General features: G+C 42.4%; 1 protein-coding gene across 1 annotated transcript in view; it reads left to right on the forward strand.

The window, feature by feature from the left end:
• CBLC (Cbl proto-oncogene C) overlaps positions 1-18,495 on the forward strand; it is a 54,561-nt gene that overhangs the window by 20,902 nt on the left and 15,164 nt on the right. Inside the window, exons 5-7 of the mRNA XM_073602130.1 lie at positions 10,827-10,961; positions 12,366-12,453; positions 18,274-18,405. Of these exons, the coding sequence (XP_073458231.1) occupies positions 10,827-10,961; positions 12,366-12,453; positions 18,274-18,405 (355 nt within the window). The remainder of the gene's footprint in view (positions 1-10,826; positions 10,962-12,365; positions 12,454-18,273; positions 18,406-18,495) is intronic.

Genomic DNA, 18,495 nt, shown 5'->3' on the forward strand with positions numbered 1-18,495 from the left:
AGGTTGATCCACGGCCAACTATATGACAGGCTTGTGGGTGATCAATTTCCCAACTTGCCCCCAATTACTGTGCTGTCTATGCTGCCAGGTTCCTATAAACAAATCAAAAAGAGCTTGATTAGACATTTCCTTTCTGCTGCTCGATCTGTAATAGCCAGACATTGGGGACAAACCGAACCACCATCGCTGGCTAATTGAGCTTCTGGAATAGACAGAATTGACCACCTGGAACACATGATAGCCTGAGAGGAAGACAGAAGAGTCATACCGGCTCATAGATAGTATGGTCCCATTTTCGCTATTCCTCTAATTTTACATTCTTTAAATCAGGCAGGGCTTGAGTGTTTGGCTACTTCCTGGATCTCCATGTTCGAATCCCTCTTTTTCTTTCCTTCATCCCCCCCCCTTTTTTGTTTTCTTTCCTCGTCTTCTTTTCTTCCCCTTGCCTTCCATATCTATCCATGCTTCTTCCCCCTCATCGGTCAACGTGACGACTGCCCCATTATGCCCACACTACTCAGGAGAAATTTTTTGAGAAGGGGTCTCCCCTTGTTTACACTTGTTTTTGATGCAATACTGGGCTACCACTTATTAGATAAAACGTTGTGGTTTTTTTGAATGATCTTGAATATCTATCTCATGATTCTAATGTGCTATTTGGAATTATTGGATATGTGCTGTACTAATATACTTTTACATTTTCATGCTTGTTCGGTTGTATTGTATACTTGGTTGTATTGTATACAAATGCTGTCTTTGACCTGTATGTTCTGAAACCTTAATGAACAGATTAAACCTAAAAATATTACAGTATTAAAGCTGAACTCTGAGAAAACGAAAAGTTCTCCCTTGCAGTGGGGCTGCGCCTGCACCGCAAGGGTTATCAACTACTCATTTCTGTCTAAGGGACCAGGTACGGCAGTTTTGCTTACCTGATCATCGCTCTTGCAGGCTCTACCAAGCTGGTATACCAATTCCCACATCCTCTTTTCCTCTATTCTCCGGCGGTTGCAGACCAAGGCAGAGCCCATTACCGTGCGCTCAACATGAGGACGCTGAGGGACAGTTCACTGCTGGAGCATAGAGAGAAGTGCTGCAGAAAATAGCATATGTGCCGTGACCATGTGATCACTTTTTCTTGCTTTTTTTCTGCACTTAGCCAAAAGGCCTAGCCCAAAGAGGACAAGTACAGGGCAATTTTTTTAGCTACCAGGCCTCAGGGCATAGCCTACTCACTAGCACGGGCACTATATGTATTTTTTTTTTTTCTCACGTTAGACAAAAGTGCAAAGTGACAATGTCTTTTTTACTTGGATGGAGGGTGTGGGTTTTCGGGCCTACCCTGAAGTCTAGGGCGATGATGTGTGGCTATTAGGTTCCTTTCTCCCATGAACAGGGGAGTCTCTTTTCGGGAAAGCCCCTCAGCTAGTACGTTTTTTGGCTTCGGCTGAGAGGGGTCTGCCAGGTCCTTTGGCTAGGTGGACCCTGTTCAAACCTTGCCCCTGTCAGGACCCTTGTCCCCCGGGAGGTCAGGGTAAGGTCCTACCCCTTCGGGGGGTGTACCAAATGCACACTCTTAAGTGCACTTTCTGTGTGTGTGTTTCACGTGCACTTTTTTGTTCACTTGGGTTTTGGTTTTTGCACAATGAAAATAACTAAAAACATTTATAAATAATGCTAATATAAGTACCAGAATCTAGTTTCAGATTAGCTTTCTTTGGTCCTGCAGCCAGGCTCAGGTTTGAAAAGGAAGGGTAAGCACTGTGAGCCAAAAGAATACTGTTGCAGTACTACCGTTCTAGCTTGGTGACAGTAACTTCACTTTTTTTTACTGCAATTAAGAAACAAATTGTCTGCTGATTGAACTGTGGGTCTCTTGGTTCACAAGACTGGCTGGACAGAATTACAGTCCTTTAGCAAGTTTTACATATTTCAACTGTGTATTTGGCTGTATGCCCAGTGTTGGGCTTTACGCTAAATTGTTTTTCTCAAGCCTAAGGGTGCATAGTTGGTTGGTTTCTCAGGAAATCTGAGAAGCTGCCTTATATGGGTCTTACATTTTGCAGTCTTCGTATTTCTGATTGATATTTTTATGTATGTAGACTTGTTGGAAAGGTATAGGTAGAGATCTCAAGTTCTCAACCACATGAACATTTTATAATGTGCACTTCTGTTTCCTTTACCCTATAACTGTAGGGCATTGATTCAGCAATAAGAGGGTAGCAGTGATTGTTTCACAGTGCCAACATTCAAATAAAAGGATATAGAAAGAAAAGGATTCCCCTTGGAGTAGGACTTTAGCGGCACTTAGATAAAAGGTCACAGATCCATAATCCATTTATGAATTTGTGACCTTTATCTAAGTGCCGCTAAAGTCCTACCCCAGGGGAATCCCTTTCTTTCTATGGAATTTATTCAGCAGTCATGCCGTTAGGAAAGCCCCTCCTGAAATTTTTTATGGTCAATTTTACTTGCATGTGTTTTTTTAGACAAGCTATTCCAGTTTACTTACTGAATTCTTTTAAAACCACAAATGCTAAAGTGTGATCTTTACACTTAACTCTAGTCGTTTAACTAGTCCCATTGTTGCAAATCTCTGAAAATAAACAGAAATTATCCCTCTATAGTGTGTACTTGCTTTAACCTAAAGCACATGGGGGGTTATTTACGAAAGGCAAATCTACTTTGCACTGCAAGTGCACTTGGAAGTGCAGTCCCTCTAAATCTAAGGGGTAGATCTGAAATGAGTGGAAGCTCTGCTGATTTTATCATCCAATCATGTGCAAGCTAAAATGCTCTTTTTTTTATCTTCCTTGCATCTAGAGCGACTTTACTTCCAAGTGCACTTGCAGTGCAAAGTGGATTTTACCTTTAGTAAATAACCCCCCCCTAGTGTGATTTCTGTCATCCCACTGCTATCTGCATGACTCATTTCTGACAGGTCCTGCCCGCAGAATCTCGGGTGATGGCCTGTCCCCCCTCCAGCGCACAGATGGTGATTGACAGCCCCTGCTTTGCATATTTCTCAATAAGACTGTGTGTGTGTTTGGCGGGGGGGGAGGGTTTTTCCCTCCACTCAGGTCTCCAATTACACCTAGCTCTCCTCATTATGCTATGCAGTGTGTGATACCAAATCCCTTGCCCACTGCCTGCTAAAGCTGAGAAATAGCTTTTGATCTGTGTGTTTTAGAAGACTGTAGAAAAGAGAGGGCTACAGATAAACAGGTTCAACTTTTGTAGGAGGATTTGTTTCATCTCTATATAGCACCTGAGGCTTGTCACTTCAGTGATTATATGTAAGAGTTTACAATCACTGTAGGAAACTTTTGATGTTAAATGTTTAATTGCTAAGATTACATTTTCATATGGACAAAATTTAGGAACATTTCCTGTATTTTGACTTCACTTCAACTTTATCTTTTTCACAACTTTGAATAGTTCTTGAAGTTGCTACTGAAATTGGAAAAAGCAGATTCATGATTTTAAGAGTTTTAGGAAAAGAACAAGCAGAATTTTTGAATATTTGGACGTAACTTCTTCTTTGATCAGATCTTCCACCTAAAGAAGGACAATGTTGCTTGTGAAATGTACATAGAAATACTTGTGATTCCAATAAAGGGGGCCAGACTATATGCTGGCCATACAAGGGTCAGCATAGCAAGTTGAATTAAAAAAACTGACTCGATTTCATTCATTGTAGATGGGGGAATCCTCCCCACTGTGTCATTGCATTCTGACAGCGCTGAGACCTCCCTCCATCAGTGTACACAGATCAGCGCTGCAGCCTATTGCCTGCGGCACAGATCAAACGAAAATTTGTGACAGTGCAGTTGGACAGACCAGATTCTGTTCAACCACAGTGGCCACACATGGATTGAAATGCGTCCAGTCCCTGCTGAATCGGCTAAAATTTTGATCCATGTATGGCCAGCTTCATTGTCTAAAATGTCTTTGTATGCGGTAGCATTAGCTGTACCCTACATATGGACCCCCGAAGCTTGGAGGGTTGTCCACTTATGTTTGGCTATATGATCAGGTCAGGTGGGATGGTCAGGAATGTAATTGCACAACACACCCAAATACTTTGTGCTTTATATGTACTCACAATAATTCTTTGTTGTTGCTTATTCTCCTGGAATGAACCATGAGTGAGTTACAGAAGCAAGGAAGTGAGGATTCTAGGCAACAATACTCACGTAGCCCATGGTGGGCTTTAACAATGCTCAATACTAAGGGGCCCAAAGTGTGCCAAGAAAATACCCCCCACACCATTACAGCACCACCACCAGCCTGAGCCATTGACACAAGGCAGGATAGATCCATGCTTTCATGTAGTTTACGCCAAATTCTGACCCTACCATCTGAATGTCGCAGCTGAAATCGAGACTCATCAGACCACGCAAGGTTTTTCCAATCTTCTATTGTCCAATTTTGGTGAGCCTGTGCGAATTGTAGCCTCAGTTTCCTGTTCTTAGTTGACAGGATTGGCACCTGGTGTGATCATCTTCTGCTGTAGCCCATCTGTTTCAAGGTTCCATGTGTTGTTTGTTTCGAGATGGTATTCTGCATACCTTGGTTGTAACGAGTGGTTATTTGAGTTACTGTTGGCTTCTATCATCTAAAACCTCCTCTGACCTTTGACATCAACAAGGCATTTTCATCCACACAACTGACACTCGCTGGATATCGGTAGATTGGCTTCTGTTCAACCACAGTGGCCACACATGGATCGAAATTCGTCCGGGTCCCTGCTGAACCAGCTAAATTTTGATCCATGTATGGCCAGCTTAATTGTCTTTGTATGCGGTAGCATTAGCTGTTCCCTACATATGAAACCCCCAAGCTTGGAGTGTTGTCCACATGTGTTTGGCTACATGGTCAGGTCAGGTGCTAGCAGCACATCCAAATACTTTGTGCTTTATATGTACTCATACAATAATTCTTTGTTGTTGCTTATTCTTCTGGAATGAACCATGAGTGAGTTACAGAAGCAAGGAGAAGAGGATTCTAGGCATTTAGAGGGTACGGTTGCAAGAAAGAAAAATGTGATGATTTTCTGGTATCATCATGACGTTGGACGTCTGTCACAAAGCAAATCACCTGTCTCAGCGGCCTGTGATTGCACAACCAACAAGCTGCATAAAAACCACTTCAAAGAGTGGAGCAAATCTTATTCAGATTTATGATGAGTGATGTCATTGATCTAATGTGACCCATGAGTAAAGAACCTCACTTTCAATCAACGGTTTATGAGACAGGGATTATGCTTCATGTCAAAATTGCATTAAACATGATGGTGATAAAACTCTCACCAGGATACAAATTATCACTGTTGATGGACTTTAAACTTTAATTTGAATACTTCCCTGATTACTCTTTGCCCCAGGTTCACCTGCTTATTTCTGGAAGTGACATTAGTGCCTGGAAGTAACAAGGGCAGAACACCTGTACTGAGTGTACATACAGTATGTACCTTGCATTTTATGAAAGTGATATTAGTTTGCGTTTGGCAAAAAATTACAATCATTAAATGCACTTCAAACATTACTGTATGGTCAGCTCTATTCAGTGCAAAAATTTCAGTGCTGGATGTTTTTGGCCAACATCCAGTATTAATAACTGATACTGATTTGATTGGGTATGTTTATTCAGATAATTATAGGTATTCATAAAACCCTATTGGCAACTAAAGATAGGGAAATCTACTTTGATTTGACTTGCAGGTTCATTGACTTCTCTCTGAACTTTGCTTATTTGCATTGAAAATGGCCAAAATTCAATAGGATTCAGTACTAAGTTTTGCAAACTACTGTGAAAAAAAGAGAGCTTGGCACTGTCATGAGGGACATTTAACAAAGCAAATGCCATAGAATGAGTAGAGAGTCATTTGCTTCAATTTCAAGGGCAATATAAAAAAAAAAACGCAAATCCTTTAAATAAGTTGCATAGGAGATGCATTTAATCTACATGTGATGTTAAAGAACAGTATGATTCTTGCAGACAGCATCCACGACACCTTGTTCTGGCATCACATATTCTTTAAAAATTAATTTTTTGCAACTTTTACATTAGTATGGATAAAACAGAACAGCAGTATAACTAGCTAAATTATTTCAACTTAGAGGCTTTTTTTTTTTTAGGTAGTATTGGCTGCAAAACCAGTTTTTTGAGCAAGCAGTAATTGGCCTAAATCAGGGGTAGGCAACATACAGAGGTGGAGATCTACCTGAACAGCACAGGAGAAGTCAAAGATCACTAGTCAAAGTGTCGCCTCCTCACAACTGATTCAATCCTCTAATTGCATCACTACCATGTCACAAATGCGAGCATTGCACGGCAACCATGGGTTTAAATCAGATGTTGAGAAGACAACATATCACCCCCTCACCATCTATCAACTCACACATTCGGATTGCTTTTCAGAGCACTTGTGCTCATTCACACGTAAAGTTAGGGGGTAGTAAAAGCTCAGGATTTAATGGAAGTCTATAACTAAGTGCAGCAAACCCGCAGGAAAGCTGAAGGTACACTACACCCACGGTGTGGGTAAACTGCAGCACATCAGTGTGAAAGCAGCCCTATACTATTTATGCCCAGTGTATTTGCTTCACACTGACCTAAAGATCTCTTCTTTCCTGCTGCTGGCACTACTCTGGAGACAGCTAGCCGGGATAAGAGGTGGAGTGCAGTTGGTATCACTCCGCATAGGACATAAGCCGGCACTAGAGAGGTGGCATCGGCTTATAACACTCTTGCTCCCTACAACAGCTCCAACTTTACAAGTATTCCCTCTGCATTTCACTCTGTTTGATGCTCTTGAATGGCAGGTCAGCATACCCAGACCGAGATCTACCAGTGGATCGCGGACAGGTGGTTGGTAGATCGCGATCTACAGGTTGCTAACCCCTGGCCTAAATTGACTGGTGGAAGTAGCAGACCAAACCAATCTAAAAGTTTAGTGAAGTTTGCTCCTTAAAAAAAAAAGCTTCATACAAATTGGCCAGTTGCAAAAATGGTTTAAAAGTATATCTTTTTTTGCAGTACCAGACTTTATTGTCTTATTCCAAATATAGGTTTCAGGTATGGAAAGAAAAGTACACAGGGGTCAGAAACCATGAATCCGACTGAGACAGAAGTACAGTTAAATCACACTTGTTTAATAATAATATAAAAAAGGTAAACAGAGTAAAACGTAGTAAAAACATAGCCAGAGTTCAGCAACCAGAACGGATAGTCAGACAAGCCAAAATGTCAGGGAGCCAGAAGGAATGTCAGCCAAGCAAGTCTTTAACAGGAACACAGGAGAGCGTCTCTAGAGATGTGAGCAAGGTGAAGGCAGAGATCATCTGGACTGGACGGCTTAAGTAGGCAGGACCAATGAGCAGGATCTTCAACAGGTGAGTCACTGTGGAGAGATAGGAGCTGGCAATTAGCCAACAGCTGAGCGGCCAGCTTAGAGAAGGAAGGGCTGGGCCCAGCCCTGACAACAAGCACTTGAATAAGCAATAGAGATAAAGCAGGTTTTATTTTGCAATAAAAATCAAAGTGTATTATTTGAAAGGCAGTAGCCACCAATACTGTTCAGTGGCTGGGCAGTATTTAAGCAGCGTGGTTAAGCCACAATATAAGAGGGAGAGATAAGGCAGGTTTTATCTTGAAATAGAAATTATAGTGTCCAGTGAACGAACAATATTTGTGAATATTGCCTCTCAAATAATACAGTTTATTTTTATTATTATTCAGAAAGAATATGAACTGTATTAATCGCAAACAACTTCCATTAAGTTTTAAATTTCAAATAAGCCAATTGCCAGCATACATAATCATATAAACCATCATACATAGTACTCTGGGGTTTTATATTTATTAAACAAATACACAAATAATACTGAGCTGTGGAGAGCAAACCACATGAGGTTTTGTCATACCAAATAAGCATGGGGATTGAAAGGCATAAGTAGAGTAGAACTGAAGGTGATGTGGGGTCAGCCACCTCTCAGCCTGGGTTTTGTCACCTTCATAAGAAAACAAGTAATGGTACCACCAGGGATGTGTCCTTCCCTGCATCCTTACCAACCGCCACAAGATTTACCCAGTGTGCCATGAAGGATATCTAGCATTCCAGCCCATGCTTATTGGACCACATGTGTACTTTGCCTCTAACATATTCACCCAATGGTCCAATGACACAGACACATTATATTCTACATGCTAGTGATGGCCTTCTGAGCAAAAAAATGGGGGCTGTTTACCTCCCACTATAGTGTAGCACAGGCCATAAATTCATGGAGGGTGCTGATTCCACAAACCAGAACAGTGCAGCTGCAAAGCAAGCAGTTTTGTCCATTCTGGTATTAGGATGTTGGGTATGGGGGGTGATTGGAGAACATTTTTTCTTCAGTTTCAGCAACTGGAAAAGAGACACCTGCCCCGGAATAGATGCTGATGAAGATGACGGCTTGGGTGTCAGAGAAATGTGTTGAGGTTATTTGCTTAACCCCCCCCCCCCCGCAACGTGGCCCCATGACCCTTTTCTCCACTTGATGTGGTATATTTAAAGCCTTTAAAAACCCTGTGAAAGTTTCCTCTCTTTCACTAGAGATTACAGATGTTGCAGGGGATGCAGAAGCATATTTTTTTGGAGGGGAGAAGATGTAGAAAGTGAGGAAAGAGAAGTAGGAGTGTGGGCCTTTTGCTGCTGATTTGTTTCCTTGAGGTGTTACTCCCACTCACACTGAGCTCTAAGGTGTATAAGTCATGTGTTTCTTAATGTATGACCAAAATGGCCTGTATGTTTACCATGGCTGCCATGCTGCAGGCAGAAATTGGAGCACAAAATAATGCTGTTGGCAGTAGATATGGTTAAAAAGGTCCACAATGCATAGCTCCATGGGTCGGCTTTAGGGATAGCAGTGGCATGTATTTGTGGGGCAGCAGCACTATAACATGGATTAGGATGGCTGCTCCCTCCAGTCCTCTGCAGGCTGCACCTGGACAAAATCTGCCCCCCTGATGTTCTGCCTCTCCTTCAGAACTTTCCTTCTCACCAATTGGTGGCACCCACAGATGGTCTGCCACCTCATTATTCACCCCAAGCTCATCGCTGGGGCCCTTGTTGTAATTAAACTCCAGCTACTGGAAGCTCACTGCCTTTTGCTGCTCCCTTACTTAGGTTCACTCTCTTTATGGTCATGTTTCTCTCAACCTCAATATCTAAAAAAGAAAAAAAAAAAAAAGGAATGCTTGTTTATGACCAAGATCATCTTCCTACAGCAAGTCTATGATCGCTAATAAAAAAATCCTTATTGCCATTTGGTGTGACTATGTCGGGATTGACAGAAGATGAGGAAGAAGTGGGTGCAGGTTGCTGTTCTGGTCCTGGGAGAAGGAAGAGGAGGAATGCCACTCAACTACCTCCTGCTACCTCCGGCTGTATAACACAACCTATTTGAAAGAAAAAAGGCAGACATGCCCTGCTTTTAAATGTTGTGGACCAACTACTTCTTTGTCCCGCAGAACCTGCATGTCCCCTACTACTTCTGTATGCAGAATGTTTTTCACTTTAGGCCTGCCTGTATTTGTTTTCTTCAAATAAAAGGGAGTGCCTAAATTTAATGTCAGTTACAGAAATAGATGGGATAAATATGTGTGCTTTGGTGTACACAACAGAATAATTTTACCATCTTTTTTTGGGACCCGCGAACATGCAGAGTAACAGTAATTATGAGCCTCATCCATAGTGGTAATGGGTAGGTTCAGCTTTAGGGGATTTACTATTACAGTAAATCTGAAGCCAAAACTTTTGGGATATAGTGGGGGATGGTTAAAACCCTCTTTGGTTCCTGTTTGGAAAGAAAACCCCTACAAAAGGAAGGGAAGTGTTCTCTGACACAGACATCATCAAAACAGGTGTCTCCATTAGAATATTTCCTCTCACCTTTATTTACAGTGATAATCATAACCTTTTGGATATCCTATCACTTTTTTATTGTGGCCATGGTTACCAGGACAAATAGGAACTGTGAAACACCTCAGCGTGGATACAGATAGCAATAAAACTTGTTTGGATATGGTTAGAGTTATTAATTAAGTGTTTTAACAAGGACGTATTTTACAATCATATTGTTTTTACCTGGTTCCTGGTGCTTTCGATGGTTAGACAAGACATGCAAATATTAAAAAAATAAAAAAACCCTCAAATTGATTCTAAAAAGCGTTGGCAAAACAAAATAAAGGAGAAATCAAGCCAGGATGCAGAGTATGCAGACTGAATGCTCTGAACCCTTCAGTTGCATACTTGTTCCCAGTCAGTGACTTACAAAATATTTAATCTAGAGCACAGGTGTCAAACACAAGGCCCGCGGGCCGAATCCGGCCCTCCAGGCCATTTCATGTGGCCCTTACACCTCTCCTGCAGCTCTCCTCTGGTCCTCTTCTAGATCCCTACTTTCTGCTTTCAAGCAATGCATCCAGCTTCTTCCCAGCAGCAGCATAAGGAAAGGGGGTGCACTGTGATGTTAGGGAGAGTAGGGGACTTAACTTCTGATGGTGGGGTGGCTCTTGACATCTAATGTAAGGGGAGGGGATACGCTGGACATCTAATCTTACAGATACAACCAGCCCTTGTGAGAACAATCTTAATGCTGATGCAGCCCAAGATAAAATTGAGTTTGACACCCCTGATCTAGAGGATCAGAATGTGGGCCAGGCAATTCTAATTTTTAGACGCAGGTGGCAATGTCAGCACAGGTAGCTGTCTAATAACAGAACTTTCAAGATGAACATATACAGACTTTAATTAATACTTTGCCTCTGTTTTCTCATAGTTATATCTTCCGGTTAAGCTGCACACATCTCGGACAGTGGGCCATTGGCTATGTGACATCTACTGGTGGTATCCTGCAGACCATCCCTCACAAGTCTTTATATGAAGCCCTGAATGAAGGAGAGAAAGAGGGCCTGTGAGTCAGAAATGCATCTTGGGGTTTTATGGGGGTCTGTGGGGGACGCAAAGAACTCAGAAGGTGGTTCGGGGGGCTGTAAGAGTCAGTGTTGGTCAAAGGATGTGAGGGAAAGGGCTGATTAAAGGCTGTAAGAGCGAGAGATGTTCAGGGGATGTGAGGGTGAGGACTGATCCGAGGTTATGATGGTGATGGTTGGAAATTGGTTGTTCACATGAGGATTTGATGATGAGGGCTAGTCTGGTGAGTGTGAGAGCTGGTCAGAGGCTGTGAGGGAAGCTATAATGGTGATGACTTGTCAGGTACTGTGAGGATGACTGCTGGTCAGAAGGCCTTGAGGATGATGATTGGTCAGGAGAATGAGCATGATGGCTGATCGGGGATCGGGGATCTGTGAGGCTGAAGGTTGTAGGGGTGATGGCTGGTCAGAATACTGTGAGGGTGATGGCTGGTCAGAAGGCTGTAAATGTAATGACTGGACAGAAGGTTGTAAGGGTGATGGCTTGTCAGGAGACTGACCGTGATGGCTGGTCTGGGGTCTGTGGGGGTAATGGTTGGTTGGTCATAATACTGTGAAGGTGATGGCTTATCAGTAGACTGAGCTTGATGGCTGGTCAGTGGGCTTTGAGGATGAGATATAGTCAAGGGTTTGTGAAGGTGAGAGCTAGTCAAGGATCTCTGAGGTGAGGGTAAGGGCTGGCCAGGGGGCTATAAGGAAGAGGAATAGTCAGGGTCTGTGATGGTGAAAACTATTCTGGAGGCTGGGGTTGAGAGCTGCTAAGGGGGGCTATAAGGGTGAGAGCTAGTCAGGACGCTGTGAGGGTGATGGCCAGTCAAGGGTCTATCAGGATGAGGGCTGATGAGAGGTCTGTGAGAGCTAGTCAGGAGACTGTGAGGGTGGTGGTTGGTCAAAAGTTTATCAGGATGAGGGCTGATCAGAGGTCTATGAAGGCTGTTCAGCCTGTGTAAGGGCGTTGTGAGAGCGAGGGTTGATCAGGACTGGTCCAAATTAAGGAACGGACAAATGTTTGTTAGAGTAAGAAAATGGGTCAGGAGCTGTGAAAAAGGGGACTAGGCAGGCACCAAGGATCAGTCAGTGACAGTGATTAAATAAACCAGTTAAAGTGTGATTTTGGGCGGCTGACTGTGTAATTTCCGATGGCGGACTATGAGCTTGGCCAATCTCAAAAGTCACCAATGAAGTGACAAGCTATGTCCACTTTTACACGATGTTAAAAACTAAAAGAATCTGATTGGTTGCCATGTGCAACACAGACATGTTTATATACGGTATGTGATACTTGATTAATGTACCCTGAGTATACTTTTAATATGTATTTGTTTATTTATTTTTGTATTTAACAAGTATTTATGTATTTAACATGTATGTGATGTATCAAGCAGATATCTCTATCCAAACGGGTTGAACTGCAAACATAATGTATCATCTGTCCCCAAACCAAATCCAAACATGACGATTCAAGTGACTCAGGTATGTCAAGTGTACACTGAAAATATTTTCCTGGTAAAGGGTATGATGTAGGAAGTATAACATGTTGAGACCGAAGAGTTACTAAACTAAAACAAACTTCCAGCTAGGCTTCAATTCTAAGTGGTGGGAGCTGTTCGCAAATGTTTTTATTTTTAGAGAAGATTAAAAGGAATGGGGTTTTTTGATGACTTTCCACTGCAGAGGCGTTTTCACAGGTGTGCCAAGGGTGCTGCACAAGAGATATGTAAGGGGTACAATATTCCGTATTACAACACTAAAATTGGCCACATACTAGAATTTCAATTCAAATAAAAAAATCTTTGTTTCTGGAATGTTTGTTCAATTTTCTAACGGTTAGTGAAGGCAAATGAGTTGACAATTGTTTTTGACCCTAGTGAAGAGAAAATTGAAAGGATTAGGATGGAAAAATTTTCTCAAAATTCTAACTGTGAATGTTATTTTCATTGGGGAAAAAAAAAAAAAAATCACACATGTTGTAATTATGTAGTTATGCATGTTCTAGGCACAAAAGAAATCTGTTTAATATGGATGGGATTCCATTCAAGTTGCAGATCTGGGTGAAATTTTAGGGACTTCGAACAAAATTAGTTGAAACAAAGATGGCAAGATCAAGTGCTCTGATAAAAAGAAAAAATTGGAATTTCCATATGAACGTTCGATTGACGTTCTACTGGTGTATTAGGCACCCCTATTTTCAGTAAGAGCATCATAGGAACTTATCTCAGCGCACACAAAACAGAGGCAGGTACGGGTTTTTAATTATATTTTTGTAAAGCGTTTAGTTTACCTGGGGAGATTTTGTTTCTCTATAAGGCTGCATTCACACTTCAGGCCGGGTTTAAACTATTGCAAATGTGACCGTCTCTCTACGGAGCTGGTTCACATATCTCCGATGCGGCTCCGGCACGAATTTGCACAGGAGCCCTGTGCGTCTTTTGGTCCGTTTCAGGTCTGAAGTTAACCCAAAAGTCTGAAAGGGCTGAAATCGGACCTGAACCTATGAACGAGGACGCACAGGACCCCCTGCTGGGAGCCACATCGGCATCCAGTGTGAACCCAGCCTCAGCGTTTTGAATCGTGGGCAGATTTGCTGCAAATCTGATCGCGATTTAAAAGCTCCGATGTGTGAATGATAAATCGTGGGACTCGCAATTGAGATGCCATTCATTTGACTCCAAAGACATGCTGGTAGGTTAATTGGATCCGGTCTAAATTGTCCCTAGTATGTATGAATGTGAGTTAGGGACCTTAGATTGTAAGCTCCTTGAGGGTAGGGACTGATGTGAATGTACAATGTATATGTAAAGCGCTGCGTAAATCGATGGCGCTATATAAGTACCTGAAATAAATAAATTTGAATGACGCCTCAAATCGCTGTGTGGCGCTGCAATCTCGGCAAGCATACCGCCCCAAAAAAGTTCAGGCACTACTTTTGAGCGCCATGCTTCCCGCAAAGTGGGTTGCCGCTGAAGTGTGAATGCGGTCTGAAACTGGAGTTTTGCTTTAAGTAAGCGCTTTAAGGCTGGGTTCACACTAGAACACGCAGTGGCTCACAGCAGGAGTCCGGTGTGTTTCCATTCACCGTTTCAGGTCCAATTTCAGCCCAAATTTTGGGCTGAATTCGGACCTAAAACGGACCTAAAGACGTACAGGACTCGTTGCGGAGATGTGTGAACCAGCTCCAAAGAGATCCGGCCACAGTCTCGTGCTATGCAAATTGGATGGGGAGAAACCTGCATCCAATTCGCATACAGTAGGTGTAAACCCAGCTTAAAAGGTATATAAAACCTAAAACTGGCCAGGTGCTAATTTGGGCATTCCAACAGGGAACGTGTGACTTTTGATCCGCATGGTTGTTTCCCTCTCAACAAATGACAATTGTTTAACCTTCTATTGATGGAACATGTTGGGAAAAATTTTCATCAATCAGTGTAATCTGACAGACGTGGTTCCCGACGTTGGGGAGGTAGATTGCTCCATTTACCTTGTTTTTGTAGATAGATGATGGAATCTGTATGTTTTTCTTTTTGTTCAGCCCGCTGTGTGCTTTACAATGAACTTCTGTCTGTGCTCCTTTGGTCTGTTTAATACCGGTATACAATTGAATGCATTTTGTTGGATCTGTTTGGTAAGAGCAAAGGAAAACAAACAACCACCTGTAGTTCCTTGTAGTCCTGACCTAAGAGAACAAAGCTACTTCTTCTATACAGTACGGTGAAGGAGCATTGTCACCCTAGGGCAGATGATAGGATTATCTGATAGGATCAACAAATGATACAAAGGGTAAAGTAAAAAAAAAAAAAAAAAAAAAAAAAATCGAATGCAGTCACCACAACTATGGAATTGTAAGCTGCAATAAATTAAATCTTTGATCTTAAAGCGGAGTTCCACCCAAAAATGGAACTTCCGCTTTAAGGGAGGTGACCCCCTGACATGCCACACTTGGCATGTCATTTTTGTTGGGGGGGAGCGGATACCCTCTTTTTAGAGGGTCCCAGCTCCCACTTCCTCCGGGCGCACCGCGGCACCTCTCCCCCTCCCTCTCGGTAATCATCTGGGACAAGTCACAGGTCCCAGACGATTGCTTGGCCAGTCACGGCATGCGACGCCACTCGCGCTTGCACAGTGGGTGCCCGGCTGTGAAGCCACAGCTGGGCGCCCACAGTTAAAATGCCAGCACCGCGGAGAGGAGGGGGAGACGAGCGAGGCTTTGTTCCCTCGCATCGCTGGACCCTGGGACAGGTAAATGTCCGATTTATAGTCAGCATCTACACTTTTTGTAGTATTTGTAGCTGCTGACTTTTAATTTTTTTTTTTTTTTTTTTTTTTAAGCAGAACTCCACTTTAAGTTAAGCCTAGGTTCACACTGCAGCGATTTGGCATGTCAAAACGCATGCCAAATCGGCGGCTATTGCGGGCAATAGCACTGTCCGAATCAGTGTGATGCCGACTTTGCGGCAACGCACCGATTACCAAAAGTAGTTTCTGTACTACTTTTGTTGACTTCGGAGTGCGATTTGTATAGACATCTGTGCAGCAACCCGCACAGATGTCTCTGAAATTGCCACCCGAAGTCGGGACTGACATGTGGGTATGAAATCGTGCGAGTTCAGCTGAACTTACACGATTTCAATCCCGCTATCAGTGTGAACCTGAGCTTAGAAACACTTTTTAAAGGTAAGACTCAATCAAATGTATAACGTTTGCATTCGGCCTGGTTCAGTGGACACAACCTACTCAATAGATGGCTATTATTTTCAGCCTGGTGTTCATCTGTTGTACCTGGTTTCCCACTACTTTAAAGCAGGGGTCTTCAAACTTCGGCCCTCCAGTTGTTCAGGAACTACAATTCCCATCATGCCTAGTCATGTCTGTGAATGTCAGAGTTTTACAATGCCTCATGGGACGTGTAGTTCTGCAACAGCTGGAGGGCCGTAGTTTGAGGATCACTGCTTTAAAGCAAAACATAGAAAATACTGCAAAGGTAATGATATCTCAGCCATCCTCTCAAGTAGCATTAGCTGATCACTGATTGATTTTACTCTTTGATAGTGGTTGCTGTTTGAACGTTATCTTGGGGCTTACATTTAATTTCCCCCAAGCCTCCCTTGTCCCTATGGTTGCCACTGCATCCCTTTAAACCCAAAACACATATTAATTACACAGGTTCTGTGGCTGATTAATGTGGTAATTAAGGCACCAAGTGAGTTTATCTGCATTTAATTAGCCTCAAAACCTGTGTAATTCAAAGGTGTTTGGGTTTAAAGGGATGACATACAAAAAGAAACAAGCAATTTGTTGCATTTAAAGTGTTACTAAATCCAGGACCCTGCATTCACTATATCTGGTCTCCCACCCATCATGGAAATGCAATTATTTGCGTAAATATAAACTGCTATATATCTTTTTCTCATCAGCAGTATATAGCAGTCTTGTGACTTGTATCAGTGTCTGGTTAAAGCTTGTAGGAGTACTTTTCATTTTTCCCTGACCCTCTGTCTGGACAGTGCTGATTGGCCCTGTGCTGATCACATGCACTCTGCACATGCTCAGTTTGGTGTGTATTGCTAGAGTTTGTCCCCTAATGCTCTGTTCTATCAGAAAATTGTCAGTGGAAGAAGAGGGGGATCAGAGAAGATAGGATCACGCAGCCTTTATACACAAAGCAGAGGATTAACCCCTTAGGTTCCACAGTGCGTATAACCAGCATGCTTTACTGCATATATAGACAGTATATGCTCAAATTTATTATTTTTTCTTTTGCTATTCATAGAACATATAAATAAGCGTATAATACGAGGTACACTCATGATTCTGATGTCAAAGAGTACCATAGGCTTCCTAAGAGAGGGCACAGGAAAAGTTGTTAACAAAATTTAAACATCATGCGGGACAGGGAGGAGGATGGAGGACTAGTAACTCCTTTGGGTCATTCAGCTGTTTGTTTTTGAAGTGTTCAGTAGCTGAAGATTATATTACATAGTCTTTTTAGGCAAAGCAGTTACATTTAGCTTAAAAATTGTTACTAAACCCACAACAGTAAAATCAGTCTGTATATGCAGTAAAGCATGCTTGTTATACTCCCTGTGGAACCTAAGGGGTTAATCCTTCGCATTGTGCAAAACGGCTGTTTGATCCTGTCTTCTCTGATCCTCCCTTTTTTACACAGTCCTCAATCTATCTCCTGATATTACTACGCCTTGGAGGCACTCTGCACATGCTCAATTTGGTGTGTATTGCTTGAGAGTTTTTTTGGGGAGGGTGCATGTGTATATTTACTAAAATAATTGCATTCCCATGTTCTGTGTACTGTGGGAGACCAGATATAGTGAATGCAGGTTCCTGGGTTTAGTAAGACTTTAAAGTGGATGTAAACCCTGATTCATGAAATTTGAGCTGGGCACATATATCTGTAGTGTTTTCTTATCTCTCCCTAAAGCACAGAGTCCCGTGGCTTTCTCTTGCTCTGTAATCAGCCTGATAACTTCTAACAAGTTCTCCAACACAGGAGATAAAACCAGCCTGAAATGTGTGTTGTGTGAGGTTGCTTTAAATAGATTAGCAGACAGTTTGGCAAAGAAAGGAAGGAATGTGCAGAGCTCTGCTGTGAGAAGGCAATGTGTTTTGGGAGCGTGTGCCTTTCCTCCAATTAAGGATGAGCTCAGGCGCGTTCGCAAGTCCACGTGCCCGCGTCCGCCAAGAAGCTGACATTTCGCAGCGCTAATACGAAGCAGTGAGGCATTTCCCAATCTGCGACTGCCTGCGATTAGCGTTGTGCTATGTCAGCTTCCTGGCGGACGCGGGCACATGGACTTGCGAACATGTCTGAGCTCATCCAGCTGTCTTGGCTGTGTGCCCAGACTTCACAGTAGTGTTGAACAGGAAGAGAAAATCTGTAAACCGATTTGCACTTTCTAAAGGATAAATAAAGCTGAAGACAGCAGACATACATGTAAAGCTTAGGTAGGGAGATTTGTTTCATCCCTGTGTATCATCTGAAGCTGTTCACTTCACTGGGTATATGTGAGGGTTTACATCCGCTTTAAGTGTGAAATAGTTAGGAAATCCAAATCCCTGGCGGAAATAGGGATTTGATATATATATATATATATATATATATATATATATATATATATATATTACATATTCACCTGGCTAAAAAAATGAAAAACTTTTTTTTAGTTGCATTATATACGTATAACACTGCTTTAAGCCTTTAACCTTATACTGAGTTCTTTCCTACACATTAAATTCAGCAAGCCAACTGAAATGTAAAAGCTTTCTGTGCTGTCCATGCAGGAACAGTGGGAATTGTATTCAGACATGGATTCCACCTTCGAACAGTGCAAAATCTGTGCGGACAATGAAAAGAATATGCGGATAGAGCCTTGTGGCCACTTACTGTGTGACAAGTGTCTAACGTCCTGGCAGGTAATGCAACCACAATCTCATGCTCATGTGCTTGGGGTCATCTTGGGGTTGCTAAAACTAAGGAATGGGTTTTGCAACATGTTTACTGGC

This window comes from Aquarana catesbeiana, linkage group LG10 (genome assembly GCF_042186555.1).
Source record: "Aquarana catesbeiana isolate 2022-GZ linkage group LG10, ASM4218655v1, whole genome shotgun sequence".
Taxonomy (NCBI): domain Eukaryota; kingdom Metazoa; phylum Chordata; class Amphibia; order Anura; family Ranidae; genus Aquarana; species Aquarana catesbeiana.